The sequence below is a fragment of the Cetorhinus maximus genome, chromosome 1, assembly GCF_964194155.1.
Source record: "Cetorhinus maximus chromosome 1, sCetMax3.hap1.1, whole genome shotgun sequence".
NCBI classification, from domain to species: Eukaryota; Metazoa; Chordata; class Chondrichthyes; order Lamniformes; family Cetorhinidae; genus Cetorhinus; species Cetorhinus maximus.
In genome coordinates this window covers 82266046-82293752 of record NC_135879.1, presented here as the reverse complement: position 1 = coordinate 82293752, position 27707 = coordinate 82266046, and the positions used below count along the sequence as shown (strand labels likewise).

At 40.3% G+C, this 27707-nt stretch overlaps 1 protein-coding gene across 1 annotated transcript in view; it reads right to left on the bottom strand.

The window, feature by feature from the left end:
* Window positions 1–2468: 2468 nt before the first annotated feature.
* ugt8 (UDP glycosyltransferase 8) overlaps window positions 2469–27707 on the bottom strand; it is a 79448-nt gene continuing 54209 nt past the window's right edge. Inside the window, exons 5-6 of the mRNA XM_078542910.1 lie at window positions 22208–22427; window positions 2469–4945 (exon numbers count right to left, since the gene is read on the bottom strand). Coding sequence (XP_078399036.1) covers window positions 4591–4945; window positions 22208–22427 — 575 coding nt within the window. The 3' untranslated portion in view covers window positions 2469–4590. The remainder of the gene's footprint in view (window positions 4946–22207; window positions 22428–27707) is intronic.

The window sequence follows — 27707 nt, the reverse complement described above, 5'->3', positions numbered from 1 at the left end:
GTCACCTTTCCTGATAATAGCAGATACCTGAGCAGGTGTTCTATGACTAGAACATATCACAATGTGTTCAAGTTTTTAAAATATATACGTATAAATGGCAATAAAAGTACCTCTTCATATTGTCTATGCATTAACATTTAACATGCATTAACCATGATTCTGTTGGTAGCACTCACCTCTGAATCACAAGGCTCTAGGTTCACATCCTACTCCAGGGCTTGAGCACAAAAATCAAGGCTGACACTCCAGGGCACTACTGAGGGAACATTGCAATGTTGGAGGTGCCATGCTTTGGATGAGATATTAAACCAATACCCTATCTTCCTGTTCATTTGGATGTAAAAGATTCCATGGCAGAAGGATATACTTGCCATAGTGGGAGTGCAAAGGTGGTTCACCAGACTGATTCCTAGGATGGCAGGATTGTCCTATGAATAGAAATTAAGGAGACAGGGCCTGTATTCTCTAACGTTTAGAAGAATGAGAGGCAATCTCATCAAAACATCTGAAATTCCTACAGGGCTCGACTAGGTAGATGTAGGAAGGATGTTTCACCTGGCTATGATGGGGGTGGGAGAAATCTAGAACCGGTGGCACAGTCTCAGAATGAGGTAGGCCATTTAGGACTGAGATGAGGAAGAATTTCTTCAGTCAGAGGGTGGTGAACCTTCAGAACTCTATTCCAGAGGGCTGTGGCAGGTCTGTCATTGAGTATGCTCAAGACAGAGATCTATAGATTTCCAGATAAAGGAATCAAGAGATATCAGGATAGTGTGGGAAAACGGCATTGAGGTAGAAGATCATCCATGATCTACTTGAAAGGCACAACAGACTCGAAAGACCGAGTGGCCTACTCTTACTCCTATTTCAAAGTAAAGCAGGGGAGCTATCCCCAGTGTCCTGGCATATTTATCCCTCAATTATCATAAAAAAGATCTGATCAATATCGTATCACTGTTTGTGGGAGTTTGCTGAGCACTAATTAGTTTGGTTTCCTACACTACAACAGTGACTACACTTCCAAAGTACTTAATTGACTGTAAAATGCTTAGACACATGGTGGTGATGAAAAGTGCTATATAAATGAAAGTCCTTTTTTCTTGTATTCTCTGTACAGGTACTCTGGATCTACATGCCTTGTAATATCAGCCACCAGATGGTCCTAAAGTTCTTTTAACAGCAGATATCATATCCTTTTGTTCAACTAGGCATCTATTGTAATAATTATGAACTGATTGATCTCACTAGTAGGAAGCACTCTTGAAATAAATTTTGACAATTGAGCTAATCACCCCACAGATGGATATGTATCGTTATTGCTCTGGCTTTTTCAAACAAATTCCATAGCTCATCGAGTGGACATCTCTTCCTTCCAGGTACCATTTTCTTACCAGAGATGGAGGTAGTTGGCTGCCAGAACAGGCAAAATGTACACTAATTTTCTCATGTAAGAAAACCTCAGTTAAGACTAGGTTATTTTAAGCCCCTAAATTCCCACTCTTGTTTCTCCCCATCTTCTAAGTATTGTGCATTTGAAACAGACCCCCTACCTGCCAAAGCAAAGTAATCCGTTTCAACCAAATCCTTCTAAGTAATTGCATACAAATCTAATTGAGAACAGCATTAAATGTTACAGTGGAAAATGTTTACATGTTCCTGTATATAAATGCATGTTTTTTGTATTAATGTTATCATGACATCAGGAAATCCTAATCCAATTAAGTACTTTGACGTATTGTCACTTTTGCAATCTAGGGAACATGGCAGCCAATTTACACTCAGCAAATGAACAGCAATGAGATATTGGCCAGATAATAGTGATCTCTTAGTACGACACTAAACTAATCAGTTTGGATTTTGCACTGAAATGAGTGGGGCTTGCATCTACAATCTTCTGATTCAGGTGAGATTGATAGCACTGACCATGGATAACTCTATCTAAAATCAAATATTCGACAAGTCATACCAGTTATGTGCTGTTTAAGTAGGTCCGGGGACAGCTGAGAAGGGAGAAGGGGGTCAATAGTATGGATAGTTAATATCTTAGAATTTGTTTAATTTTATATAGCCCATAGAAGGAGTGGGCTTAAGAAGCTAAATTACCTTTTATTAATGAAAATGCTCTAAGAAGCAATACACTTTTCTGACAGCTTGTCTGATCACAATTTCCCTCCCAAATGGGGAATACATCGCCTCGAGACAAAAATATCATTGATTACAACTGTTGCCTAGTGTTCAAATTCTTCCTTCATTATCCCTGATAGATTTATCACTTTTTGTTTCTTTTGAGTACATGAAAATATAATTCTATTTAACTTACAAAGACAAATCCCATTACATTTTTAAACTATCAAGTGAAGGACGAGTATAATGGCAAAGTGTAAAATATTCCAAAAAACGTTCTAGTTATCCAAGCGTGTAATGCAACAATGCATTATTATAGCAATTGTAAAGCATACACACAACTATCAATGTTTTTGCATTTATTTACCTTTGTTGCAATAACAGATGACAGTGTATGTATTTAAAACTGTAGGTGGAATTAGACATTTACATTTTTATATATACATATATAAAAAAAAATTCCAGGCTATGTAATCAGTGCTTATTGCTCGACTTTATCACAGCTTTAGCCTTAGCCCAACTATACTACAGCCTGAAGACACTGTATCTGTTATTTTACTTAAAAACAAATATCTGCATACAGTACGCGTTAAGACTACCTAGTTATCACCCCACCACTCATTGCCTTCCAAAGCAGTTAATCTGCTTTCCCTATGGCCACTTCATGGCAGTATTGCATAGAACTTTGAACAGAAATGAAAGTAATGTAATTTTTTTTTACATCAACTTTGTTTTGTTCAGTTATTTAAAGTTATTAGCTGTTCATACGCCTATTTTCCTACATTCAGTGGTCATCTGTGGCTCCAAGTGGGATATAAATAAAATACAATCCTTATTTGGGTCACAACTTAGTAAAAATCGAGGAGGCAATAGCAATGTTGAATATGAGATGCTCTTAGTTTCTTTGTCAGACATGTGAACTCTAATTACAATAAATAAAATTTACACTCACAGCAGGGCTAGTATGTATTGCAAGTAAACACATCACACTGTAGACAAACTATGACAGGTACAGAAAAGCAGCACTGGGCTACAGTTAAGTACAGTAGTTAGTGAATTGTGTGCCCCAAAGATGTTCAAAAGAACAGGAAGCTGCCAAGATCAAGCCATCGAAAATTAACATCCATTGACAAACTATTCACCTATATTTTAATGGGAAAATATAAAGACCATGTAAAAATACTTTGGCAAGTGATGGGTAACAATATATGTAGCTGCTTTGTTTGTGCAGGCAAATGTGAACTGGTCTCATGTTTATCCATTGTGTATCAAGACAGAGTGGAACAAGAGGTAGAAGTATAAGAATATAAAGATTCAGCTTGGTTCATATACCCAAAATGTCCATTCATGATGGAATCTAAAGCCTGTAATATTTAGGTGATAAATTAATTTTCAGACCACATTCATTCAATGCATATTCTGAAATTAGCTTATAATGGATGATCATGTTACTGCTGTATTCCTCATTTTAATATACATTAATAAATTACTCTGTAGAAAAGGTGATACACCTAAAATTCAGTGAAGTGCGATGTGGAAAATGTTGCCACCCATCACAAATGCTGTATTTTTAAATGGGATTTGCAGAGCACTTAACAGTCAAAGGTATATTGTGCACTTAAAAACGTATTGTTTCAATCATTTTGAAAGTAATAGTGCTTCATTTCTCAGTTGTGAATTATACCAATCTAAATCTTGTAAGGTACACAATTTGTGATTAAGTTTGAAAATGCCTAAATAAAGCTGAAAATTAGGTTATCATTGAGCACTACCTAACAAGACAATTAAACTACATGCCAGCTTTGATTTTGTGAATGATTTATGTATGAGGGATACCTGGATTTATGCCCAATCTATTAAGAATTATAGAAATGGTGAAAAAACACATCCAATCTTTTCGCAATCAGATCTGACCATGTTTTCCACCAAAGGGAAGACATTCGCTGTAACAAGTCAAACATCTTCATCTGGGTCCAATAATTGACTAGATCACCATCACAATTGAATTAGTGCATGATTCAATATAGTCTTAGCTAACATAATCTTCTATCAACACAAACAAAACTGAAAAAAATCAAACTGAACTAATTTTACCCAAGTATCAAACCCTTCATCTTTTTTGCCTTTTTAAAAAAGTGGGGCACACAACACACTTTAATAAATCACAAAACAATTTATAAAAATTCATAATAAAACTTTCCAAGAATTAAGGCCCTTATAGTTTCAGTGCCAAAGTAATTTGTGCAGAAATGCCAAGGATCAGATGTACAGTATTGCATTTTTAATTGTGCTCATCGGTCCTTTAGTCAGCACATAGAATTTTAGGCAAAATGAGGTTAAATGGTGGAGAATGTTAACACAGTTATTTTCCTAAATGCTGTCAGTAGTGTGTTACACAGGTGGTATTATACCAACAGTATAGTTATCTGTTAATCTTTCCCAATATTACAGGATGGACAAGATTATTCATTTCACTTTTTTTTCATGTTTGACGTGACCGTTCTTCCGATGTTTACCATTTGCTATTCCATTGTAGCAGTGTCCATTAGTTTTACCATGCACTAATTTAGATGAAAACCTTTTGGCAACCAGCTTCACTATCCACAATCCTATCTTGAATGCAACAACAATGCTCAATGAAACGAGCAGAACTGCGTCCAACAAGAAGTATTGGTAGAACCGGATATTATAAACAGCAGCACGAAGATGTTCTGCCCCACTGTAACGGAGGATGTAGTTAATCCAGTAAACTGTTCGACTAACAGGATGTTCAGGCTGGTCTCTATGAATCTGAGATAATTGTTCAGCACGTTGCTTGTAGCTAAAATGAAAGATAAAAACATTGAGTGCTGTATAGACAGGGAATGCCATTAAAGTATAGAATCAATGAAAACTGCAATTAACTATTAGTTACAATGCAGATAAAGATTTTACTGCTTTTCTAGACTTAAGGCATCAAAATGCCCACTAACTTGATGTTTCATCTGGGCATAAAATCTTTTAATCTATTTGTCCAGGCACAAAAACAAATCTCAAAGTATCTATAATTTTCATTGATACAGATATAATAAATAATTAAACGCTTTCTTTTTTTGAATTCCTGAAAAATACAAGTGTGTTCGGTGGAAAATAGGCTACATCTGACGGACAATTGAAATCCAACAATGCTGCCTTTTTTTTGGACATAACGCTGGAAAATAGTTTTCAATTTTTAGCCGACTACATACATCATAAGCAAGATTACAACAATAAAATTAAATTGTTACCATTTGTATTATCTTCCAAAACCATATTAATCTCTGATGCAGTTTCTACTTTTACAGAAAATTTGATCTGTCACAAATGAGGCATATTAATAAGGATAAAGACTTTGGAAAGCAAACCGATTAGCATGTCTCAGTTGCAGATCAGCTGTCTTGATAGCTGGCAAACTGGCAGTCCTTAACGGCACCATTTCAAATGTCATTATGTTCTTTCTAGGCTGCGGTGACTAAAAATGCATATAGTACTCCAGATATAGATTAACTAATTCCTGCTATAGGCTCAGTATCGTGTCTTGCGATTGGTGTTCTATTCCACGTGTTATTTCTTACTGCATATTTTGCAGATGGTTTCAATGTTTATCTTCCTTCATAAGTTTTATCACTTTGCATTTGCCCAACTTCACAATCCATCCATATCCATTATGCATCTGATTAGCCTGCTCTGTATGGTTGGCAATCCTCCCACTTTGTCTCACCAAATTTTGAATTGTTTTTTTCCTCTATTCTCACTTCCAAAATCATTGATGTACAATGTGAATAGCACTGACTCCATTATTATTTCCCAACACTAACAATTCCATGCACAACTGCTAATGCTCACTGATTCTATGCTTTTCTACTTTACAGAACCAAACTACTTAAGGCACTCCATCAAATCTTTGTGGAGACTAGATAGGCAATGTCCATGCCATTGGTATCATCCCAAGGTTAATAACGCTTTAAATAATTCTAACAAGCCTGTTCGGTATGAATAATCACCCCCACCCAGCACACAAAACTATGCTGACTTGCCCTGATGACTCCATATTAGAAACACAAGAACAGGAGTAAGTCATTTAGCCCCCTTGAGCTTGTTTCACCATTCAATGAGATCATGGCTGATTTTGCAACCTATCTCCATATACCCATCATTGCACATATTCCTTAATACCTTTACTTAAAACCTATTAATTGGAGTTTTAAAAATAACAATGGATCTAGCATCAATTACCATTGGCAAGAGAGTTCCAAAACTCCACCACCCTTTGCACGTAGAAATATTTCCTTATTTCATTCCCGAAAGGTCTGGCTCTAATTTTTAGACTGTGGCCTCTAGTCCTAGACTCCCCAAACAGCAAAAATAGTTTCTCTACTTGTCTGCTGTCAATAATATTTTAAAACTTCAATCAAATCATCTCTTAAAATTCCAAATTCTAGGAAATATATCAAATGTTTCCTCTAAGCATTTAAAATTTCATTACGTGGTTAGGGTCCATGCAATTAAATGAATAGGTCATGCACAACAAAAAGAGGGAATGTTGAGTTCAATCCTAGTTTCTGTAATCTCTTTTGTAATTTAACCCTTGGAGTCCAGGTACCATTTTGGTAAATCTAACTGTACTCCCTCCAAGGTCAACATATCATTTCCCAAGTGTGCTGCCCAGAACTACTCCAGATGTGATCTAACCAGGGCTTTGCATAGCTAAAGAATGACTTCCATCCCCATGTATTCTGAAACTTTTTGATTATTTTCTATACATGTTCATGAGATTTTAATGGTCTATGTTCCTGGACCCCCACATCTTTGTATGGTCATCCACTGTTTCTACTTTCCACCATTTAGAAAGTAGGCTGTTCTATTCATTTTTTGTCCAAGTAGATGATCACACATTTGCCTCCATTGAAATGTGTGTCAAACTATTGTCCTTCATTTAATCCACCAATAATTTGTAATGTTACATTTCCATCTAGAACACTGTCAATCTTTGTGTCACTGATAAATTTAGATATGTAGCTTCCTATGCAATTCTAGATTTAGTGATGTATAATGAGGCAGATTTGATAAGGGAGCAAAAGGTGAAGGAACCCTTAGGAGGAAGTGACCATAATATGATAGCATTTACCCTGCAATTTGAGAGCAAAAAGCTGGAATCAGATGTAACAGTATTACAGTTGAATAAAGGCAACTACAGAGGCATGAGGGAGGAGCTGGCCAGAATTGACTGGGAGATGGGCCTAGCAGGAAAGACAGTGGAACAGCAATGGCAGGAGTTTCTGGGAGTAATTTGGGAGACACAACAAAAATTCATCCCTAGGAAGAAGAAGCATACTAAAGGGAGGACGAGGCAACCATGGCTGACAAGGGAAGTCAGGGACAGCATAAAAGCTTAAGAGAAAGCATACAATGTGGCGAAGAGCAGTGGGAAACCATGGTATAGGGAAGCCTACAAAGACCAACAGAGGACAACTAAAAAAGAAATAAGGAGGGAGAAGATTAAATATGAGGGTAAACTAGCTAGTAATATAAAAGAAGGTTGCAAGAGTTTTTTTTAGATACATAAAGGGTAAGAGAGAGGCAAAAGTGGACATTGGGCCACTGGAAAATGACACTGGAGAAGTAGTAGTGGGGAACAAAGAAATGGCGGAGGAACTGAATAGGTACTTTGCGTCAGTCTTCACGGTGGAAGACACGAGTAACATCCCCAAAGTTCAAGAGAGTCGGGGGGGCAGAGGTGAGTATGGTGGCCATTACCAAGGAGAAGGTGCTAGGAAAACTGAAAGGTCTGAAGGTGGAAAAATCACCTGGGCCAGATGGATTACACCCCAGAGTTCTGAAGGAGATAGCTGAAGAGATAGTGGAGGCGTTAGTGGTGATCTTTCAGGAATCACTGGAGTCAGGGAGGGTCCCAGAGGACTGGAAAATCGCTAATGTAACCCCCCTGTTTAAGAAGGGAGTGAGGAAAAAGACAGGAAATTACAGGCCGATTAGCCTGACCTTGGTCGTTGGTAAGATTTTAGAGTCCATTATTAAGGATGAGATTTCAGAATACTTGGAAGTGCATGATAAAATAGGGCAAAGTCAGCATGGTTTCATCAAGGGGAGGTCATGCCTGACAAATCTGTTAGAATTCTTTGAGGAGGTAACGAGTAAGTTAGACAAAGGAGAGCCAATGGATGTTATCTACTTGGACTTCCAGAAGGCCTTTGACAAGGTGCCGCACAGGAGGCTGCTCAGTAAGATAAGAGCCCATGGTGTTAGAGGCAAGGTACTAGCATGGATAGAAGATTGGCTGTCTAGCAGGAGGCAGAGAGTGGGGATAAGGGGGTCCTTCTCAGGATGGCGGCCGGTGACTAGTGGAGTTCCGCAGGGGTCAGTGTTGGGACCACAACTTTTCACTTTATACATTAATGATCTAGATGAAGGAACTGAGGGCATCCTGGCTAAGTCTGCAGATGATACAAAGATAGGTGGAGGGACAGGTAGTATTGAGGAGGCGGGGAGGCTGCAGAAGGATTTGGACAGGTTAGGAAAATGGGCAAAGAAGTGGCAGATGGAATATAATGTGGGGAAGTGTGAGGTCATGCACTTTGGTAGGAAGAATAGAGGATAGACTATTTTCTAAATGGGGAGAGAATTCAGAAATCTGGAGTGCAAAGGGACTTGGGAGTCCTAGTCCAGGATTCTCTTAAGGTTAACTTGGAGGTTGAGTCGGTAGTTAGGAAAGCAAATGCAATGTTGGCATTTATTTCGAGAGGACTAGAATATAAAAGCAGGGATATGCAGCTGAGGCTTTATAAGGCTCTGGTCAGACCACATTTAGAATATTGTGAGCAATTTTGGGCCCCATATCTCAGGAAGGGTGTGCTGGCCCTGGAGAGGGTCCAGAGGAGGTTCACGAGAACGATCCCAGGAATGAAAGGCTTAACATATGAGGAACGTTTGAGGACTCTGGGTCTATACTCGATGGAGTTTAGAAGGCTGAGGGGGGATCTGATTGAAACTTACAGAATACTGAAAGGCCTGGATAGAGTGGACGTGGGGAAGATGTTTCCATTAGTAGGAGAGACTAGGACCCGAGGGCACAGCCTCAGAGTAAAGGGAAGACCTTTTAGAACAGAGATGAGGAGAAACTTCTTTAGCCAGAGAGTGGTGAATCTATGGAATTCATTGCCACAGAAGGCTGTGGAGGCCAGGTCATTGAGTGTATTTAAGACTGAGATAGATAGCTTCTTGAATCGTAAGGGGATCAAAGATTACGGGGAGAAGGCGGGAGGATGGGGTTGAAAAACTGATCAGCCATGATTGAATGGCGGAGCAGACTTGATGGGCCGAATAGCCTAATTTCTGCTCCTATGTCTTATGGTCTATCCCATCATTTAAGTCATTAATAAATACGGTGTATAGTTGCGGCCCTAGCACAGACCCCTGTGGAATACCACCAGGTACGTCCTGCCAATTATAGTGCCTATTCATTGTCCCTGCTCTGTCTCCTGCCTCAGTGAATTTCCTAACTAGGTCAATAATTTGTTTTCATTTCCATGAGCTTCAACTTTAATTAACAGCCTCTTATGTTGAACTTTTTAAAGGGGAGATGAGGCATAGTGGTAATGTCATTGGACTAGTGATCCAGAAGTCCATGTTAATGTTCTGGGGACACGGGTTCAAATCCCATGACAGCATTTGATGAAATTTAAGCTTAATTAATAAAAGACTGGAAATGAAGCTAATTTCAGTAATGATCATGAAAATATCAATGGTTGTAAAAACCATCTGGTTCACTAATGTCTTTTGGGGATCTGCCATCTTTACCTGATCTAGCCTACATGTGACTCCAGACCCACAGCAATGTGGTTGACTCTTAGCTGACCTGTGAATGGCTGAACAAGCCATTCAGTTCAAGGGCAATTAGGGATGGGCAACAAATGCTGGCCTTGCCAGTAACACCCACATCCCATGAAAGAATAAAAAAATCAAATGCCTTCTGGTGTGCATATAAATAACATCCATAGACATTCCCCTGCCCACTACTTTAGATACCTCTGCAAAAATCTCAATCCTTTACAAATCCATGTTGGCACTCTGATCAGCTAAAATTTAAGGTGTTCAGTCATCCTATCCTTAATTGTAGACTAATAATTTTCCAACAATTGTTGAGTTAACTAGTCTATAATTCTCTGATTTCCCTTTGACCTTAAAAGGGACCAGTGACGTGCAATTTTCCAATCAATAGGTTCCCGAATCAAGAGAACTTTAGGAGATTATAGTTGGGGGATCAGCAGCGTTCTAACCTACCTCCTTTAAAATACTGGGATGGAAACCATCTTGCCCAAGGGATTTGTCACTTTAGTACCATTATTTCTTTCATTTGCTATTTTGCTTACACTAATTCAATATTATAGATTCCGTGAGGTGGCAAACATGCTGACTACTTCCCTCTGTTGCAAGTACTGACAAGGTAATTATTCAACATGTCCACCCTTTTTTTGTTTTCATTGAGAATACCACTGATCCATTTTTAAGGTGCCCACATTGCTCCCTTTGTTCTTTCGTGAGATGTGAGCATCGTTGGCAAGGCTAGAATTTGTTGCTTATCCCTCATCGCCGTATGTGGTGAGCCACCTTCTTGAACCACTGCAATCTGTGTGGCATACATACACCCAGTGTTGTTAGGAAGGGAGTTTCAGGATTTTGACCTAGCAATAGTGAACAAATGATATAGTTCCAAGTCAGGATGGTGCGTGGCTTAGAGAGGAACTTGTAGGTGGGTGGTGTTCGGATACGTCTGCTGCCTTTACCCTCTTGCATAATACAATTGAAATTGTTTTTGATATTCCCTGCCAAATTTTCTTTCCTATTCCTTTTTGTAGCTCTTACTATCGGCTTTCTGACCCTTTGCTTTTCTTTGCATCTTTCACATTCACCAGGTTCTGTGCTATACTTTGCATTGTTTGTATGCTTTTTCTTTTAGTTTAATGTTGTTGCTTATCTTTGTGGTTGTCTGTTGCTGTCATTTTTGGCAACAGAGCTCTTACCCCGTTGGGAGTATAAAATAGTTCTATATCGCATTAAATTCTTTTTGCAAAGCTCCCACCGATCTTATATTGTTCATGTTACACCATTAACAGATTTTCCCAGTTTGCAGTGGACAGTCTCTATCTCATCCCACTGAAGTCAGCCTTACCTAAATCTTGAAGCTTGGTAGCTTTCTTAATTGTCTTCCTTTCAAAAACTGCATTGAATTCTATCATATTATGATCAGTATTATATAAATGTTCATGCACTATTAGGTTGTTAACTAAATCTGGCTTATTACTAAATCTAATATGGCATCCCCTTTGCTGGCTCTAGGACATATTGCTGCAGAAACCTTCCCAGACACAGAAATTCACTACCTTTCTGACATACTAGTCTGCTCATCCCAATCCCTAAGTAAATTAAAATCTCCCATTAAAACCACTCTACCTTTACAACATGCTTGTCTAATAACTGCTTTAAGACAATTGAAGATTCACAGCTATCACCAGGGGTCCTATACACAACTCCCAATGCAGTCTTAAATCATTTTTAATTTCTTAATTCTCAACACTCTACTGCCTACTTACTTCTTGTCATCTCTTACCATTGAAGGTGATTTTAATCCTTAATCACTAAAGCTACTCGTCCATTCGGCAATTTTCCTTATTTTTCCTGTAAACTTTATAACCTGGTATATTTAGTTCCCAGTCCTTACCCTGATGCAGCCATGATTCAGCAATGGTGACCATGCCATGCAAGTTGAATTTACACCTGCAATTCAGTCAATTGAAAGAATGCTTATTTGGATCACTTAACCTAACCTGTGCTTTTGCCCTAAATATTTTACTCAATTTTTATTTCTCACTCCTGTTATGATTACTTAACATCTTTGAGTTTTCCCTTTATCTGTAGCTCCTAAAGCACAATTTCTGACTGTCACTCTACTCATTTCCTTTCCATTTGCTTAAGAACTAATTTTTATTTTAACCTTTCCACCTGAGGTGTCTTCTAGGACCCTGGTCCCAGCCTGGTTCAGGTGGAGCCCATCCCAATGATATAACTCCTTCCTGTTCCAATACTAGAGCCAATGTCCCATGAAATGGGACATCACTTTCCCACACCACTCTTTCAGCCAAATGCTTAAATCTCTAATTTGCTAATCCAGAGTTAATAACCCTTGAGCACCAGTTCTTTAATTTAGCTGCTAGATCCATCCATCATCTCTAAGTCACAAGTCCTGTAGCAATGGGCTCGCCACATGGTAGGAGCTGTAGATTCACTGGGAGCTGTAGCTGCAAACCTGCACACAGGTCGCTCAGGCCATAGGGTCATTTTTCACTGAAAGAACGCAGCAGCAGAACTTGGCAGCCCCAAGTGATTGAGGAGCCCTTTTCAGGACCACATTGCTCACCGCTCCAAGTTGAGGAAAGGGCTAGAAAAGGTGCCCTAAACATTTTCTGCTTCACACTTACCCTCGTCAGCAAGCCACAGCTGGCAGGGACCCCATCAATATGGTTGTAAGACAATCTCAAAAAAAGTAAAGGTGACACCAGTCGCCATTGCCATATGGAACATGCGCATCCTCATGGATACCGCCACAGTACACAGACCTGAGAGAAGAACTGCTCTTATTGGTTGAGAGCTGGCTATGTACAATATCCAGGTTACCACCTTTGGCTATATTCGCCTATCTAAGGAGGACCAGCTCAAGGAAATCGATGCAAGTTACACATAGTTTTGGAGCGACCATGGAAAAGAATGACATCAAGCTTTGCTGTCACAAACCATCTCATCCAAGTTGGCTTGCCTTCCCAAGGGTGTTAATAACAATCTGATGGTGCTTAAACTTCCCTGCATGGCAACTAGCAATCAGCTTTCAGTGTGGACACCCCTACCATAACCATAGGAACATAAGAAGTTGGAGCAGTAGGCCATTCAGCTCTTCGAGCCTGTTCTGCCATTCAACTAGATCAGGGCTGATCTACTTCAATGCCATTTTCCCATGCTATCCTCATACCCTTGATATCTTTGATACCTAGAAATCTATCAAACTCGGTCTTGAATATACTCAACAACTGAGCCTCCACCGGCCTCTGGGGTAGAGAATTCTAAAGATTCACCACCCGAGTGAAGAAGTCCCTCATCTCAGTTCTAAATGGCCTACCTCTGATTCCAAGACTGTGTCCCCTAGTTCTAGAATCCCCAACCAGGGGAAACATCCTTCCTGCATTCATTTTGTCGAGCCCTGTAAGAATTTTGTATGCTTCGATGTGATCACCTCTCATTCTAAATGCTAGAGAATATATGCCTAGTCTCCTCAATCTCGCCTCATAGGCTAATCCTGCCATCCCAGGGATCAGTTTGGTGAACCTTTGTTGCACTCCCTCTATGGCAAATATATCCTTCCTTAGATAAGGAAATCAAAACTGTACACAACACAAGGCCCTATACAATTGCAGCAAGAATGAGTTTCCCCTGTATTCAAATCCTCTTACATTAAAGGCCAACCATAATGAAGTCAAGGATAAATTCTGCGATGACCTCCACTCCTTGTTTGTACTGTGCCAAAGTCAGGCAAGCTAATCATTCTCTTGGTGACTTCAAGGCAAAAGTTGGTGCAGATAACCAGGCCTGGGAAGGGGTAATCAAAAAAAACAGGGTTGGCAGTTGTAAAATCAATGGTTTCTTCTTGCTGAAGGTGTGTGCAGAGCATGAACTCAATCACCAGTTTCTAGCCTCCCTAATCACAAGACGACAGCTTGATTGCACGCGCTAATTCATCACCAGAGGGACAAGCAGGATTTACGTGCAATGGAAGTCATGTGCAACACTGACTGCTGGACTATCCACAGTCTTATTTCAAAACTAAACCTAGAGATCTATCTTCCTGATGCCCCCAGGGTATGAACGTCCAGAAACATCTCAATGCACAAGCAGGCAGTAAAAAAGAATTTCTCAGAGAAACTCTGAAGTTCCCTGTGTATAGCAAAAATAGACACTCACTGCAATAGAACCATAGAACACTACAGCACAGAAAACAGGCCATTCGGCCCTTCTAGTCTGTGCCGAAATATTATTCCGCTAGTCCCATTGACCTGCACCCAGTCCATAACCCTCCAGACCTCTCCCATCCATGTATCTATCTAATTTATTCTTAAAACTTAAGAGTGAGCCCACATTTACCACGTCAGATGGTAGCTCGTTCCACACTCTCACCACTCTGAGTGAAGAAGTTCCCCCTAATGTTCCCCCTAAACCTTTCTCCTTTCACCCTCTCATGTCCTCTCATGTTTATTTCTCCTAATCTAAGTGGAAAGAGCCTACTCGCATTTATTCTGTTTATACCCCTCACAATTTTGTAAACTTCTATCAAATCTCCCCTCATTCTTCTACGCTCCAAGGAATAAAGTCCTAACCTGTTTAATCTTTCCCTGTAACTCAACTCCTTAAGACCCGGCAACATCCTAGTAAATCTTCTCTGCACTCTCTCAATCTTACTGATATCCTTCCTGTAGTTAGGCGACCAGAACTGCACACAATACTCCAAAGTTGGCCTCATCAATGTCTTATACAACCTCACCATAACATCCCAACTCCTTTACTCAATACTTTGATTTATGAAGGCCAGTATGCCAAAAGCTTTCTTTACAACCTTGTCTACCTGTGACGACACTTTCAGGGAATTATGTATCTGAACTCCCAGATCCCTTTGTTCCTCCGCACTCCTCAGTGCCCTACCATTTACTGTGTATGTCCTACCTTGGTTTGACCTTCCAAAATGTAACACCTCACACTTTTCTGCATTAAATTACATCTGCAATTTTCTGGCCCATTTTTCCAGTTGGTCCAGATCTCGCTGCAAGCTTTGAAAGCCTTCCTCGCTGTCCACAACGCCTCCAATCTTAGTATCATCATACTTGCTGATCCAATTCACCACATTATCATCCAGATCATTGATATAGACAACAAACAACAATGGTCCCAGTACAGATCCCTGGGGCACACCACTAGTCACAGACCTCCAGTCTGAGAAGCAATCATCCACTACCACTCTCTGTCTTCTCCCACACAGCCAATTTCGAATCCAGTTTACAACCTCTCCATGGATACCAAGTGTCTGAACCTTCTGAACTAACCTCCCATGTGGGACCTTGTCAAAGGCCTTACTAAAGTCCATGTAAACAACATCCACATCCTTTCCTTCATCTACTTTCTTGGTAACCTCCTCGAAAAACTCTACAAGGTTTGTTAAACACGACCTACCATGCACAAAGCCATGCTGACTATCCTTAATCAGCCCTTGGCTGTCCAAATAATTATATATCCAATCTCTCAGAACACCTTCCAATAATTTACCTACTACTGACGTCAGGCTCACTGGCCTGTAATTACCTGGTTTACTTTTGGAGCCTTTTTTAAACAACGGAACAACATGAGCTACCCTCCAATCCTCTGGCATCTCACCCGTGGCTAAGGACATTTTAAATATTTCTGCCAGGGCCCCTGCAATTTCTACACTAGTCTCCCTCAAGGTCCGAGGGAATATCATGTCAGGCCCGGGGGATTTATCTACCTTTATTTGCTGTAAGGCAGCAAGCACCTCCTCCTCTTTAATCTCTATATGATTCATGAAACTACTGCTTGTTTCCCTTCCTTCCTTATACACTATGCCAGTTTCCTGAGTAAATACTGATGCAAAAAATCTGTTTAAGATCTCCCCCATCTCGTGAGGCTCCACACATAGACGACCACTCTGATCTTCAAGGGGACCAATTGTGTCCCTTACTATCCTTTTACTCTTAATATACTTGTAGAAACCCTTCGGGTTTACCTTCACATTATCTGCCAAAGCAACCTCATGTCTTCTTTTTGCCTTCCTGATTTCTTTTTTTAAAGTATTTTCTTACATTTTCTGTACTCTACAAGTACCTCATTTGCTTCTTGTTGCCTATACCTGCTATACACCTCTCTCTTCTTCTTAACCAGATTGCCAATATCCCTTGAAAACCAAGGTTCCCTATGCCTGTTAACTTTGTCTTTAATCCTGACAGGAACATGCAAACTCTGCACTCTCAAAATTTCGCCTTTGAATGCCTTCCACTTACTGAACACATCCTTGCCAGAAAACAACTTATGCCAATCCACTCTTCCTAGATCCTTTCTCATTTCCACAAAATTGGCCTTTCTCCAATTTAGAATCTCAATTTGAGGACCAGACCTATCCTTATCCATAATCATTGAGGATGAATGTGTGAACTTTGGGGATATAGTGTACTCCACTGCTCTAGAGGCCCCAAGCCTTACCATTCATAAACATTGGTTTGATGAAAACAGGTAATCCAGAAATGACTGGAGGAGAAACATCACCTCTACAGAGTTTACTTCGATGACAAGTCATTATCTAAGCACAATGCCTACTAAAACATCAACAGAACTCTTAATGCAAGATCAGAGAGAGGCAGGACACTTGGCTGAATCAGAAGGGGGACAGATTTCAGTCGTACACAGACCACAAAGACGAGAAGAGATTCGATAACGCTCTGAAATCGGTCTATGGGCCCCAGTCTACTGGTTCATCACTAATCCTCAGTGCCGACAGGTCAACACTGCTCACAGGAAAAAGCCCAAATTAGAGAAAGACGGGCAGAGTGCTTTAACCACATCCTCAATCTGCCTTCAATCATCACTGAAGAAGCAATCAAAAGGCTAATATGGGTTTCCGTCAGCTGCTCTCTATTGAACCTCCCATGGAGTTAGAAACAACAAATGCAACCAAACTCCTGTCAAGTGGCAAAGTTCCGGGAGCCGATGTTACTCCAGTTGAGGTCTACAAAGCTGGAGGTCAATGCCTGGTCAAATAACTCACTGAACTCTTTCAGTCAATGTAGGAGCAAGGAGCCATCCTGCAAGAATAGAAAGATGCCTCCATTGTCCACTTGTAAAAGTGGAAAAGAACTCGCCAATCTTCTGCGAGGAATCTCATTCCTCGCCATCACCAGCAAAATCTTCACCAGAATCCTTCTTAACTATTTAGTACCTTGGCCACGGTCTGCTGCAGAGAGTCAGTCAGTCGAGGAACCACCAACATGATGTATTTCCTTTTTGTTTTTATCTTGATGTTAGTGTTACTCAGCTCCAGGAGAAATTAAAAGAACAGAACATTGCCTTCCACACCATGTTTGTTGACCTGAACAGTCAACCATGAGGGCCTTTGGAAGGTAACGGTGAAATTTAGCTGCCTTGAGAAATTAATCACAATAGTTTGACAGTTTAATGATGGCATGCTTGTACATGTTCTGAATGATGGTGTCTCTTCTGGCCCATTCTTAAGACACTAATGGAGTTAAACAGGGCTGCATGTCAGCACCAACCCTCTTCAGCATGTTTTTCTCTGCCATGCTCTCTAATACCTTCCATGATGTTGATCCTAGCATCAAAATCAAATATTGCCTGGACAGGAAGTTGCTCAATTTGAGATGACTCTAGGCAAAAAACAAGGTCTCCAAGAACATACTTCATGATTTGCTGTTTGCCGATGACTTTGCACAAGCTGACGGTTCAGAGCTGGATGTGCAATACGAATGGATGCAACATCTTCAGTCTATATTAGCAAGAAAACTGAAGTAATGTACCAACTTGCTCCAGGAAAGCCCCATCTCAAGCCCAAGGCTTCAGTCCATGACCAGAACCTATCAGCAGCAGCAAAGTTCACTTAGCTCGGCAGCACATTCTCTCGAGCTGTCTGTATTGATGACGAGACATATGCAAGAATTGCCAAAGCAAGCATGGCCTTCGACAGACTTTGAACATCAGTCTGGAAACGAAGAGAAGTCTGCCCATTAAACTGAAACTCAATAGAGCAATAGTCTGCTATATGCCTGAGAGACTTGGACTGCGTACCAGTATCATGCCAAGAGGCTCAATCACTTTCACTTAAGCTGCCTTGAAAACTTCTGAAGATCAGATGGCAGGACAAAATACCAGACACTGAAGTACTCTCACAGGCATCCAGCATATTAAGACAGTCAAAACTGACTTGGATTGGTTATTTAGCCAGAATGCCTGACACTTACTCACCAAAGCGAATCTTCTATTGAGATCTTGAGTCTGAGATGTGCTCACATGGCAGTCAAAGGACACTGAAGGCTTCACTTGGGAGTTTTGATATTGACTTCCAATTCTGGGAGAAGCTCGCCCAGGATCGCTGTGCCTGGCACAACCAAAAAAGGTGTGGCTTCCTTCAAAAGCAAGCGCATATAAGAGACAGAGAGAAAATACGAAGAAATTCAAGCCAGCAACTCGACCAAAACTCAATCATCTGGGGTATCCTGTCTTAGTTGCAGCAGAACCTTCCAGGCACAGATCAGTCTTAGCAGTCACCTGTGTACCCACCAGAACCCTATCAAACACCCCAAACGATGGGCATGGTCACCTCTGCCTCAAAGGGCAAAGAAACATGGATCACAACAATTGGATCCTCTCCCTCCCTTACCAATATTGTTTCAAGCCCGTTTGAGATCTCCCTCACCTTGACAGGATGGCAACACACCACCTCGGATGCGTGATCCTGCTCTCAAAGAATGCCATCTGTTCCCTAAAAATTATGCTTCCCTATTCTCCTACTCCCCACTTTGGACAGCCTTTTGCTCCAAGCTGCTCATGGTCTGCATTTTGGCTGTCCTTCTGACAGTCTTTATCCTGATGCTCACAGGTAGCAAGTACATCATACTTGTTCAATAGGATCAGTTTCTGCAGTCCTTTGTTTGCTATCTCACTTCTGTTACTTTTACTCTGAACACGATCAGTCACACTAACCTTATTCTGAATCTGCACCTCTCATGAGAAGAGAAAAAAATATGTATCCAGATACTGCTTCCCCTCTCTTATGGTGAAGAGCCTCCAACTCACACTCAAACTCAAGATCCTGTGTCCAAGAGATTTGAGAAAGAGCCATATGCTACAGATGTATTCAATTGACAGAGTTTTCACTGTCCACAAACTTCCACATTCTGAAGTCCAGGTACCCAGTCTGCTCCGCCATACCTTATTCTATATTATTATTATATATGTTTTAGTTTGTTTTAGGTTGTTTTCCTACACACTAACTTACACTAAACACCAAAAATTGGACAAAAAAGTTAAATACTGCAAGCTTACACAAACCAATTAAATAATTGGGGGCAGTAAGGTACCACCTCTTTTCCCCTCTGCAGCAAATTCTCACTCTCACTAAATTCTGAATTTTGCCTGTGTTTCATCCTTTTCTACACTTTTTAGGATGGTTCCTAATGTCTTAGTGATGGCGCTATCAATAGTTTCCAAGTAGGTGGTATCCTCTTTCCTTCAAGACTTTTATTCACAGAATCACAGTGCAGAAGAGACCCTTCGGTCCATCGAGTCTGCACCGACATGTGAGAAACACCTGACCTACCTACCTAATCCCATTTACCAGCATTTGGCCCATAGCCTTGAATGTTATGACGTGCCAAGTGCTCATCCAGGTACTTTTTAAAGGATGTGAGGCAACCCGCCTCCACCACCCTCCCAGGCAGTGCATTCCAGACCGTCACCACCCTCTGGGTAAAAAAAAGCTTTTCCTTGCATCCCCCCTAAACCTCCTGCCCCTCACCTTGAACTTATGCCCCCTTGTGACTGACCCTTCAACTAAGGGGAACAGCCGCTCCCTATCCACCCTGTCCATGCCCCTCATAATCTTGTACACCTCGATCAGGTCGCCCCTCAGTCTTCTCTGCTCCAACGAAAACAACCCAAGTCTATCCAACCTCTCTTCATAACTTAAATGTTTCATTCCAGGCAACATCCTGGTGAATCTCCTCTACACCCCCTCCAGTGTAATCACATCCTTCCTATAATGTGGCGACCAGAACTGCACACAGTACTCCAGCTGTGGCCTCACCAAGGTTCTATACAACTCCAACATGACCTCTCTACCTTATTCAGCTGTCAATGCTAATTATTCCGTAAAGGTCCTGAGCAACATGGCCCACTATTTCTTCAAGTATCTTTGTGCACAAGCCATCTTTTTTTGGGACCCTACCTTCTTTCAGTCGCTAACACTTTATCTTCATCATCAGTAATCACTATTTTACTTTATACAAAACATTTAGGAACTCCAGTTGCTTGATACTATATCCTCATCAATGCTTTGTAAAGCATTAACTACTTTCTTCACAATTTGCCTTTCAATATTTTACTCCAAAAATATATGTGAAACATTCTGCTGGATGTTATAAATCAATATCTTGAAGACTCTCAGTTATCATAGGAAACAGGATGGTTTTGGAAGTAACCAAACTGGACCTCTTATGGATGCCCCAGTTTACTCAGACTTTCAAAAGGAGTTTGTCAAATGTCTTCAATTGAAACTAGTAGGAAAGGTGAAACTCAAACAGATAAGCTATCTAAGCATACTGGTGGTAGGGCCAATGATACTTGGTGGCTCCTTTGAAGGACAGATATGTAGTTAGGAACTTCTAATTGTGGGCTTATATTTCAATGACTTCACGCAGCCCACTGATTAGACCAAGAACATCAAGGCTATAAAGCTACTTCTTTATTCTTTTCGCAGGGTGTGGGTGTTGCTGAGTGAGCATTTGTTGCTCACTCTTAATTTCCCTTCAACTGAGTGGTTTGCTAAGCCATTTCAGAAGGCATTTAAGAGGCAATCACATTGTTGAGGCTCTGGATTCACATGCAAGACAGACCATGCAAGGACAGCAGATTCCTTCCCTAAAAGGTGTTTAGTTGAACCAGATGGATTTTTGTGACAAGCGATGATAATTTCATGGTCGCCATTACTGAGATGAGCATTTTTAATTCTGGATTTATTAATTGATTGCAAGTTCCACCAACTGCCATAGTGGGATTTGAACCCATATCCCCAGAGCTTTAACCTGGGTTTCTGAATTACTAATCTATGACATTACCACTTAGCCACTGTCTCCCCACTAAAGCATACTGAAAGGCTTCATGACTGACCAGGTTTAGTTGTTCAATCTAATGTTGCTGATTAATTGGGCATAAATGTTTTTTGTTGTTTTGACTGGGAATATTTTATCTTATAATTAATGTTAATACTGAATACAATTCATTCACATTTTTAATGTTAGATTATTTTACTGTTGGCTTGTACCCTAAACCATCATCTTAATGCATGTCTTATTAGTTTATAATAAAGCTCAATTATAGGCAGCTAGGATCAAACTGCAAATTTAGTTAAAAATTTCACATATCTATTTATCTTTCTACAGTTCACATACCCACCAACAAATGGTCAAGAGAAAGGATTTGCATGTTATTAGACCAAAAGCATCTGGTCATCAACCATGCAAATCTGGGATTAAATATCTAGAACCTGAATGGGGCAGCCTTGTTGACTCAATGGCTCAAATAGTCTTCTCACCTTGGACTTCATATTTAGGTTCTACTCTTCAATTTATAGGAATAGGAGTAGCCACCCAGCTCCTTAACACTTTTCTGTCATTCAAGTAAATCATGGCTGACCTATACGTCACCTCCATTTACCTACTTTTGCTCCATATGTCTTGATAGGTCTATCAGTCTTAGTCTCAAAAATTTCAATCATCTCAGTATATCAAATCTTTTGGTGAAAGAGTTCCAGATATCTATTATCTGTTGACAGAAGTGCTTCCTGATTCCACTCTTAAATGGCCTAACTCTAATTTTATTATGTCTCTTTGTTCTGAATGCTTCTACCACAGGAAATAGTCTCTTTATCTGTACTACCACATCCATTTGATCATTTTAAGCACCTTGATTAGATCACTTTTAAACCTGTTAATACACCGGACTTTTATGCAATCCATCCCCATAACTTAACTCTTCAATGTGAAGTAATTCCAGTGAACTTGTACTGTATGTAACCCCCTCGAAGATTAATTCCTACTTTAAACTCTCTCCACCTGTTTCAACACTTCAAAATACCTTGTTAACCAAGTTTTTGCCAATCCTACAATCCTTATACTCGTGCAAGATATTGAAGAGAATAGTTTTCTCCCCTTACCGTGGATCAGTAATCACTGTCAACATTGCATTATATAGGTCATCTTCAGTCATAGTTTTCCAGTTTATTGAGATTCCCATGCCTTTGGCATGCACACGGGTCATTGTATCATAGTGATCACCAAAAAGGGGAATCCCAACTACAGGTACACCATGGTACATCGCTTCAAAGATACCATTCAGACCACCATGGCTTAGAAATCCTCTGATGTTTGGATGACCTACAGTCATACAAATAAAACTATTAGTTCACAGTGAAGTACATTTCAAAAGTAAATATGTTCAAATCAAAAAAGAGTACATCCAATTTAATATGCACTACAGCTGCCATAAACATTTCTGAAGACCATTCAACATAAAGCACATTTTCTCTGCATACTTCTGCAGAAGTTAATAATTTTAAACAATAAAGTCTGATCCAAAATTTGAACAAGCTATTGGTAATGGAAATAGTACCCCCCGTGACCAGATTTTTCAGCACCTGAAAGGGTTAAAAAAAAAAACAGGCTTTTAAAGCATATCCCTGTAACAACCATCTTTTTCCAAATGAAATGGTACAAAATTGAGAAATAGTGAAAGTATGGCACATTACCTTGAATATTATTGCTTATCCTAATAAGAGTTTAACAATTTTAAAAGTACATCATATATTGTACATAAAATACAAAATAAATTTTAAACCTGCCCACCACAATGAATGTGCAGGACACAACATGGTCAGCGATACATGCAAAATTAAGTCTAGTACCTCTTTTTGGTATTTTTTTTCCAATTAATAGTTTAAATTTGTCAAACTGTACCCGTCAGTTCATCTGCTGCTTAAATTCTCATAGAACCATAGAAAAGTTACAGCACAGAAGGAGGCCATTCGGCCCATCTTGCCCATGCCAGCCCGAGGACACCCAGGTGCCCTTTCTAATCCCACCTTCCTGCACCCGGCCCATAGCCCTGCAGCTTACAGCACTTTAGGTGCAGATCCAGGTACTTTTTAAAAGAGTTTAGAGTTTCTGCCTCTACCACCAACTTGGGCAGCGAATTCCAGACACCCACTACCCTCTGCGTAAAAAAGTTCTTCCTCATGTCCCCCCTACACCTTCTGCCACTTATCTTGAATCTATTTCCCCTGGTTCTAGAATTCTCCAGCAAGGGAAACAATTTTATCCTGTCCACTCTATCTATTCCTTCATCATTTTGTACACCTCAATCAAGTCACCTCTCAGCCTTCTTTGTTCTAAGGAAAATAACCCCAACCTATCCAATCTCTCCTTGTAGCTACACTTTTCTAACCCTGGCAATATTCTTGTAAACCTCCTCTGCACTCTCTCCAGAGATATTATGTCCCTCCTGAAATGTGATGGCCAGAACTGCACACAATACTCTAGTTGTGGCCTCACCAGTGTTTTATATAATTCCAACATTATATCCTTACCTTTATATTCTATACCTCTGCCAATGAAGGAGAGCATTCCATATGCCTTCCTTACAGCCTTGTCTACTTGAACCCACTCCACCAACCCATCTATATCGTTTTGGAGATTATGGCTATCCTCTACACTATCCACTACTCAGCCAATCTTTGTGTCATGTGCAAATTTCCCAATCATGCCCCCCATGTTCACGTCCAAATCGTTAATATATAACACAAACAGCAAGGGTCCCAACACCGAGCCCTGTGGAACACCACTTGAGACAACTTTCCATTCGCAAGGGCATCCATCGACCACTTATCCATGCCTGTTACGTCTAGACTTGATTATTCTAACATTCTCCTGGCACCTGAATAGTCCACCTTCCATAAACTGGAGTACATTCAAAACTCTGCTGCTCACATTGTAACTTGCAACAAGTCCTGCCCAACCAACAGCTCTCTACTTGTTAACCTATAGTGGCTCTTAATCTGGCAATACCTCAATTCTAAAATTCTCATTTTTAAAATCCTCCACAACCTAACCCCTACTTAACACTAACCTCCTCCACCCCAGAACCCCGAGATTGATACGCTCGTCCAATTCTGTCCCCTTGAGCATCCCCAAATTTAATTGCTCCACCATTGGTGACTGTGCCTTCAGCTGCATCAGCCATAAGGACCAGTCACCGCTCCGCCTCTCTCTCCCCTAAGACGCTCCTTAAAATCTACTACTTTGATCAAGCTACTCGTCATCTGTCCTAACATCTCATTACATGGCTTGGTGTTATGACAGGGAATGTTTTACTGTATTAAAGGTGCTACTAAATACAAGTCGTTGTTTGGGGGCGGGGGGGTGGGAGGAGTAGGAATTTGAGATGTCATACGTAATGTATGTAATTTATTTCCAATAATGAAAGGAAAAAAGATAATGAAAGGAAAGGAAAAAAAGATAATGAAAGGAAAGAATAATGAAAGGTTGCTTCAGTACCAATTCTTCTGCACGTCCTAAATGCAATTCTCCATTTGGCTTTTAAAAATTCCTACTAAAATCATCGCATACTCATTGTATCAAATAAGTTGCATTCTTGGCCATGTCAGATGAAGCGTGCAGGCAGAATTTAGACACTTGAAGAAGTCTGTGGAAAATTGGCATGCCACTAAGAAATTTATTCAATCAGAGGGTAGAAATTGATGCTTTGTTGGTTGTGCATGTGCACATTTCATGATCCTTTCGTCAAGACTGGGGCATACAGGACTAACTTGGCCCAATTAGCAAGCAAAAAGTGAGTCTGCACTGGCATTCGCATCATTGAAATAGACCGTTAAGGTCCAAATGTACCACTGAATTGGCAAGAACTGCTTATTTGCCTTCATAGGCACCCCTCAAGGTACAAGGTCCTTTGGTCGTACTAGTTTCATATCTTAAATTCCGTTCCCAGCGATTTTCATTACTGCTTTTACTGAGTGTCTGTCCCATTCATCCAGTATAATGTAAGGGCAGGGGTGTGCAAGTGGAGGAGAGACAGAAGGATTCTGTTGTCCTGTCAATCTTGGTCCAATTATTCCCTACCCTCTTAATTTTGCTTGACCTGTAGTTGATAATGTATTGCTGTCTCTTAATGTCATGGTAGACTGACTTTATGTAGGCCACGTGTTTTATGTGAAGACCCATGCAAACTTTTCCCAAATACCTACATAAAGATGACTATGCTGCTGTAACCACTAGCTGTGAATCTATAGTGTGTGCAATGTTAAATGCCGAACTGAGAAATTACAGAGCAGTTTACTGATCTTGTGACTTTAAATCATTCAAAACGCTCTCTGAAAATGTTTTCATTTAACATTTTAAACAAGTTTTTAAAAGTTTCCAAAATTAGGGCTTAAAAATGAAACATACTGCACAAGAACATTTTAAATGTATTCACTGTATTGTTGCATCTTTTAATACTTATTAAAAGTTCTCTTAAAAATTAGAGCTGTGACAGTAATCCCAAAAAGGTAGTGTCAGGACTCCTTGAATCACTACAGTCTATGTGGTGAAGGTGCTCCTTTATTGCTGTTGGCTAAGGAATTGGATTTTGAGTCAATGACAATGAAGCAGTTGTGATATTTGTCCAAGTCAGGATGATGTGTAGGAATCTTGGAGGTGATAAATGATGTTCACAGTCACTTGCTCCTTTGACCTTGTGTGGTGAAGGTTGCAGATTTGGGAGGTGCCACTGAAGCCACCTTGATTAGTTGCCACAATGCACCCTGTGAACAGTACGCAGTGCAGCAAATGTATGCCAGTGATGAAGATGGTGAATGTTTAGCCTACTGGGTGAAGTGCTGATCAAGCAGTCTGCTTTGTTCTGCATCATATCAAGGTTCAAGTGTTGCTACAATTCTACTTACCCAAACAAAGTGTTCAATTCCTCTCTTAAATTGTGTCATGTACATTGTAAAAAGGCTTTAGACACCAGGTGGTGAACCAATTGTTGTAGAATACCCAAAATATAATTTAATGTAGCAGTCATGGCATGTGTGCATAAGGCTGGTCCAGTTGAGTTTCTGGCCAATGGTCACCCTCAGGGTGTTGTTGATGTGGAATTTGGCAATGGTACTGCCATCTGAGGAATTGTGAATAGAACGGAATTGATGTGCAGTCATCAACAAATAGCCCACGTCTAATGGAGAAAAAGTCATTGATGAAGCAGCTGAGGACAGTTGGCCCTGGATCTCGTGCTGCTGGACACTGGATCCGATCCCACTCTATCTTGTCGGCACATGCCCTGTTCTTCACCTCACCGACAGACATTAGGAATCCACCAGCAAACCAAACCTCACATTCCAACAAGGTTGTGCCAAATCTTTGGATTGCATTCCACAGTTCTACCAAATTCCCAGGTGGTCCTCCTCAGACCAGATCCATCAGTGATGACTGAAAACCTGTGGTTTCTCTATTTCAATATTGACAGACTCTGTCTCCCTTATATTTTGGTGCATCGCAATAAAGCTTGTAAAAGATAGACAGTATGAAATTGGGGGGTGCAGAATTCATATAGCATTTCATGGGAGCACCACTGCATCCAGAACCCCTGGGAATATGAACTTTTAAAAATGTGGTTGAAGTAGTACTACATAATAGGCTTGTCGGTAAAATTGGTGTCCATGGGATTAAAGGAATAGTGGCTTTATGGACACAAAATTTGCTTAGGAACAGAAGGCACCCCATCAAGGTACAGAGGTGAATAGTTGTTTTTCAGAATAGAAATGAGTCCATAATAGGACCAATGCTCCTTGTGATGTCTATTAATGACCTGGACTTGGGTATACAGGGCATCATTTCAAAGTTTGCAGGTTAAGTGAAGAGGATAGTAACGGATTTCAGGAGGACAAAGGTAGCCTGGTGAAATGGGCAGACGTATGACAGATGCAATTTACTACTGAAATGTGAAGTGTTGCATTTTGGTAAAAAAAATGAAGAGAAGCGATATAAACTAAATGGTACAATTTTAAAGGGGGTGCTGAAACAGACTCATGGGGGTGTACATAAATAAATTCTTGAAGGCTATTAAAAAGCATATGGGGTCCTTGACTTTATAAATGAAAGCACAGAATATAAGAGCAAGCAATGTTATGCTAAACCTTTACAAATCACTGAAGTCCCAGCTGGTGTGGTGTAGCTAATTCTGAACATCACACTTTATTATGCCAAGGTCCTGAAGAGTGGCTAGAGGTAATTTACTACAATGGTACCAGGAATACAGGACTTTAGTTATGTGAAGAGACGAAAGAAGCTGATTTGCTCTTCTTAAAGGTTATATTTAATGGAGCTGTACAAAATCATAAAGGGTTTCAACAGAATAAACAAGAGACGTACAGTGGCCAAAGGGTTAGTAACCAGAGCACAAAGATTTAAGGCGATTGGGAAAAGGAGGAGTAATATGGGACAAAAAGTAAAAGTTATGAGCTGGTACCTGAAAGGATGGTGGAAGCACATTTAAGTAAAAACGTGAAGGAATTGGATACTGGTATTTAAAGAAAGACAGACTTTTGCATTTATGCAGCATCTTACCCAATTTCAAGGTGTCCCAAAGCTCTTTGCAGCCAA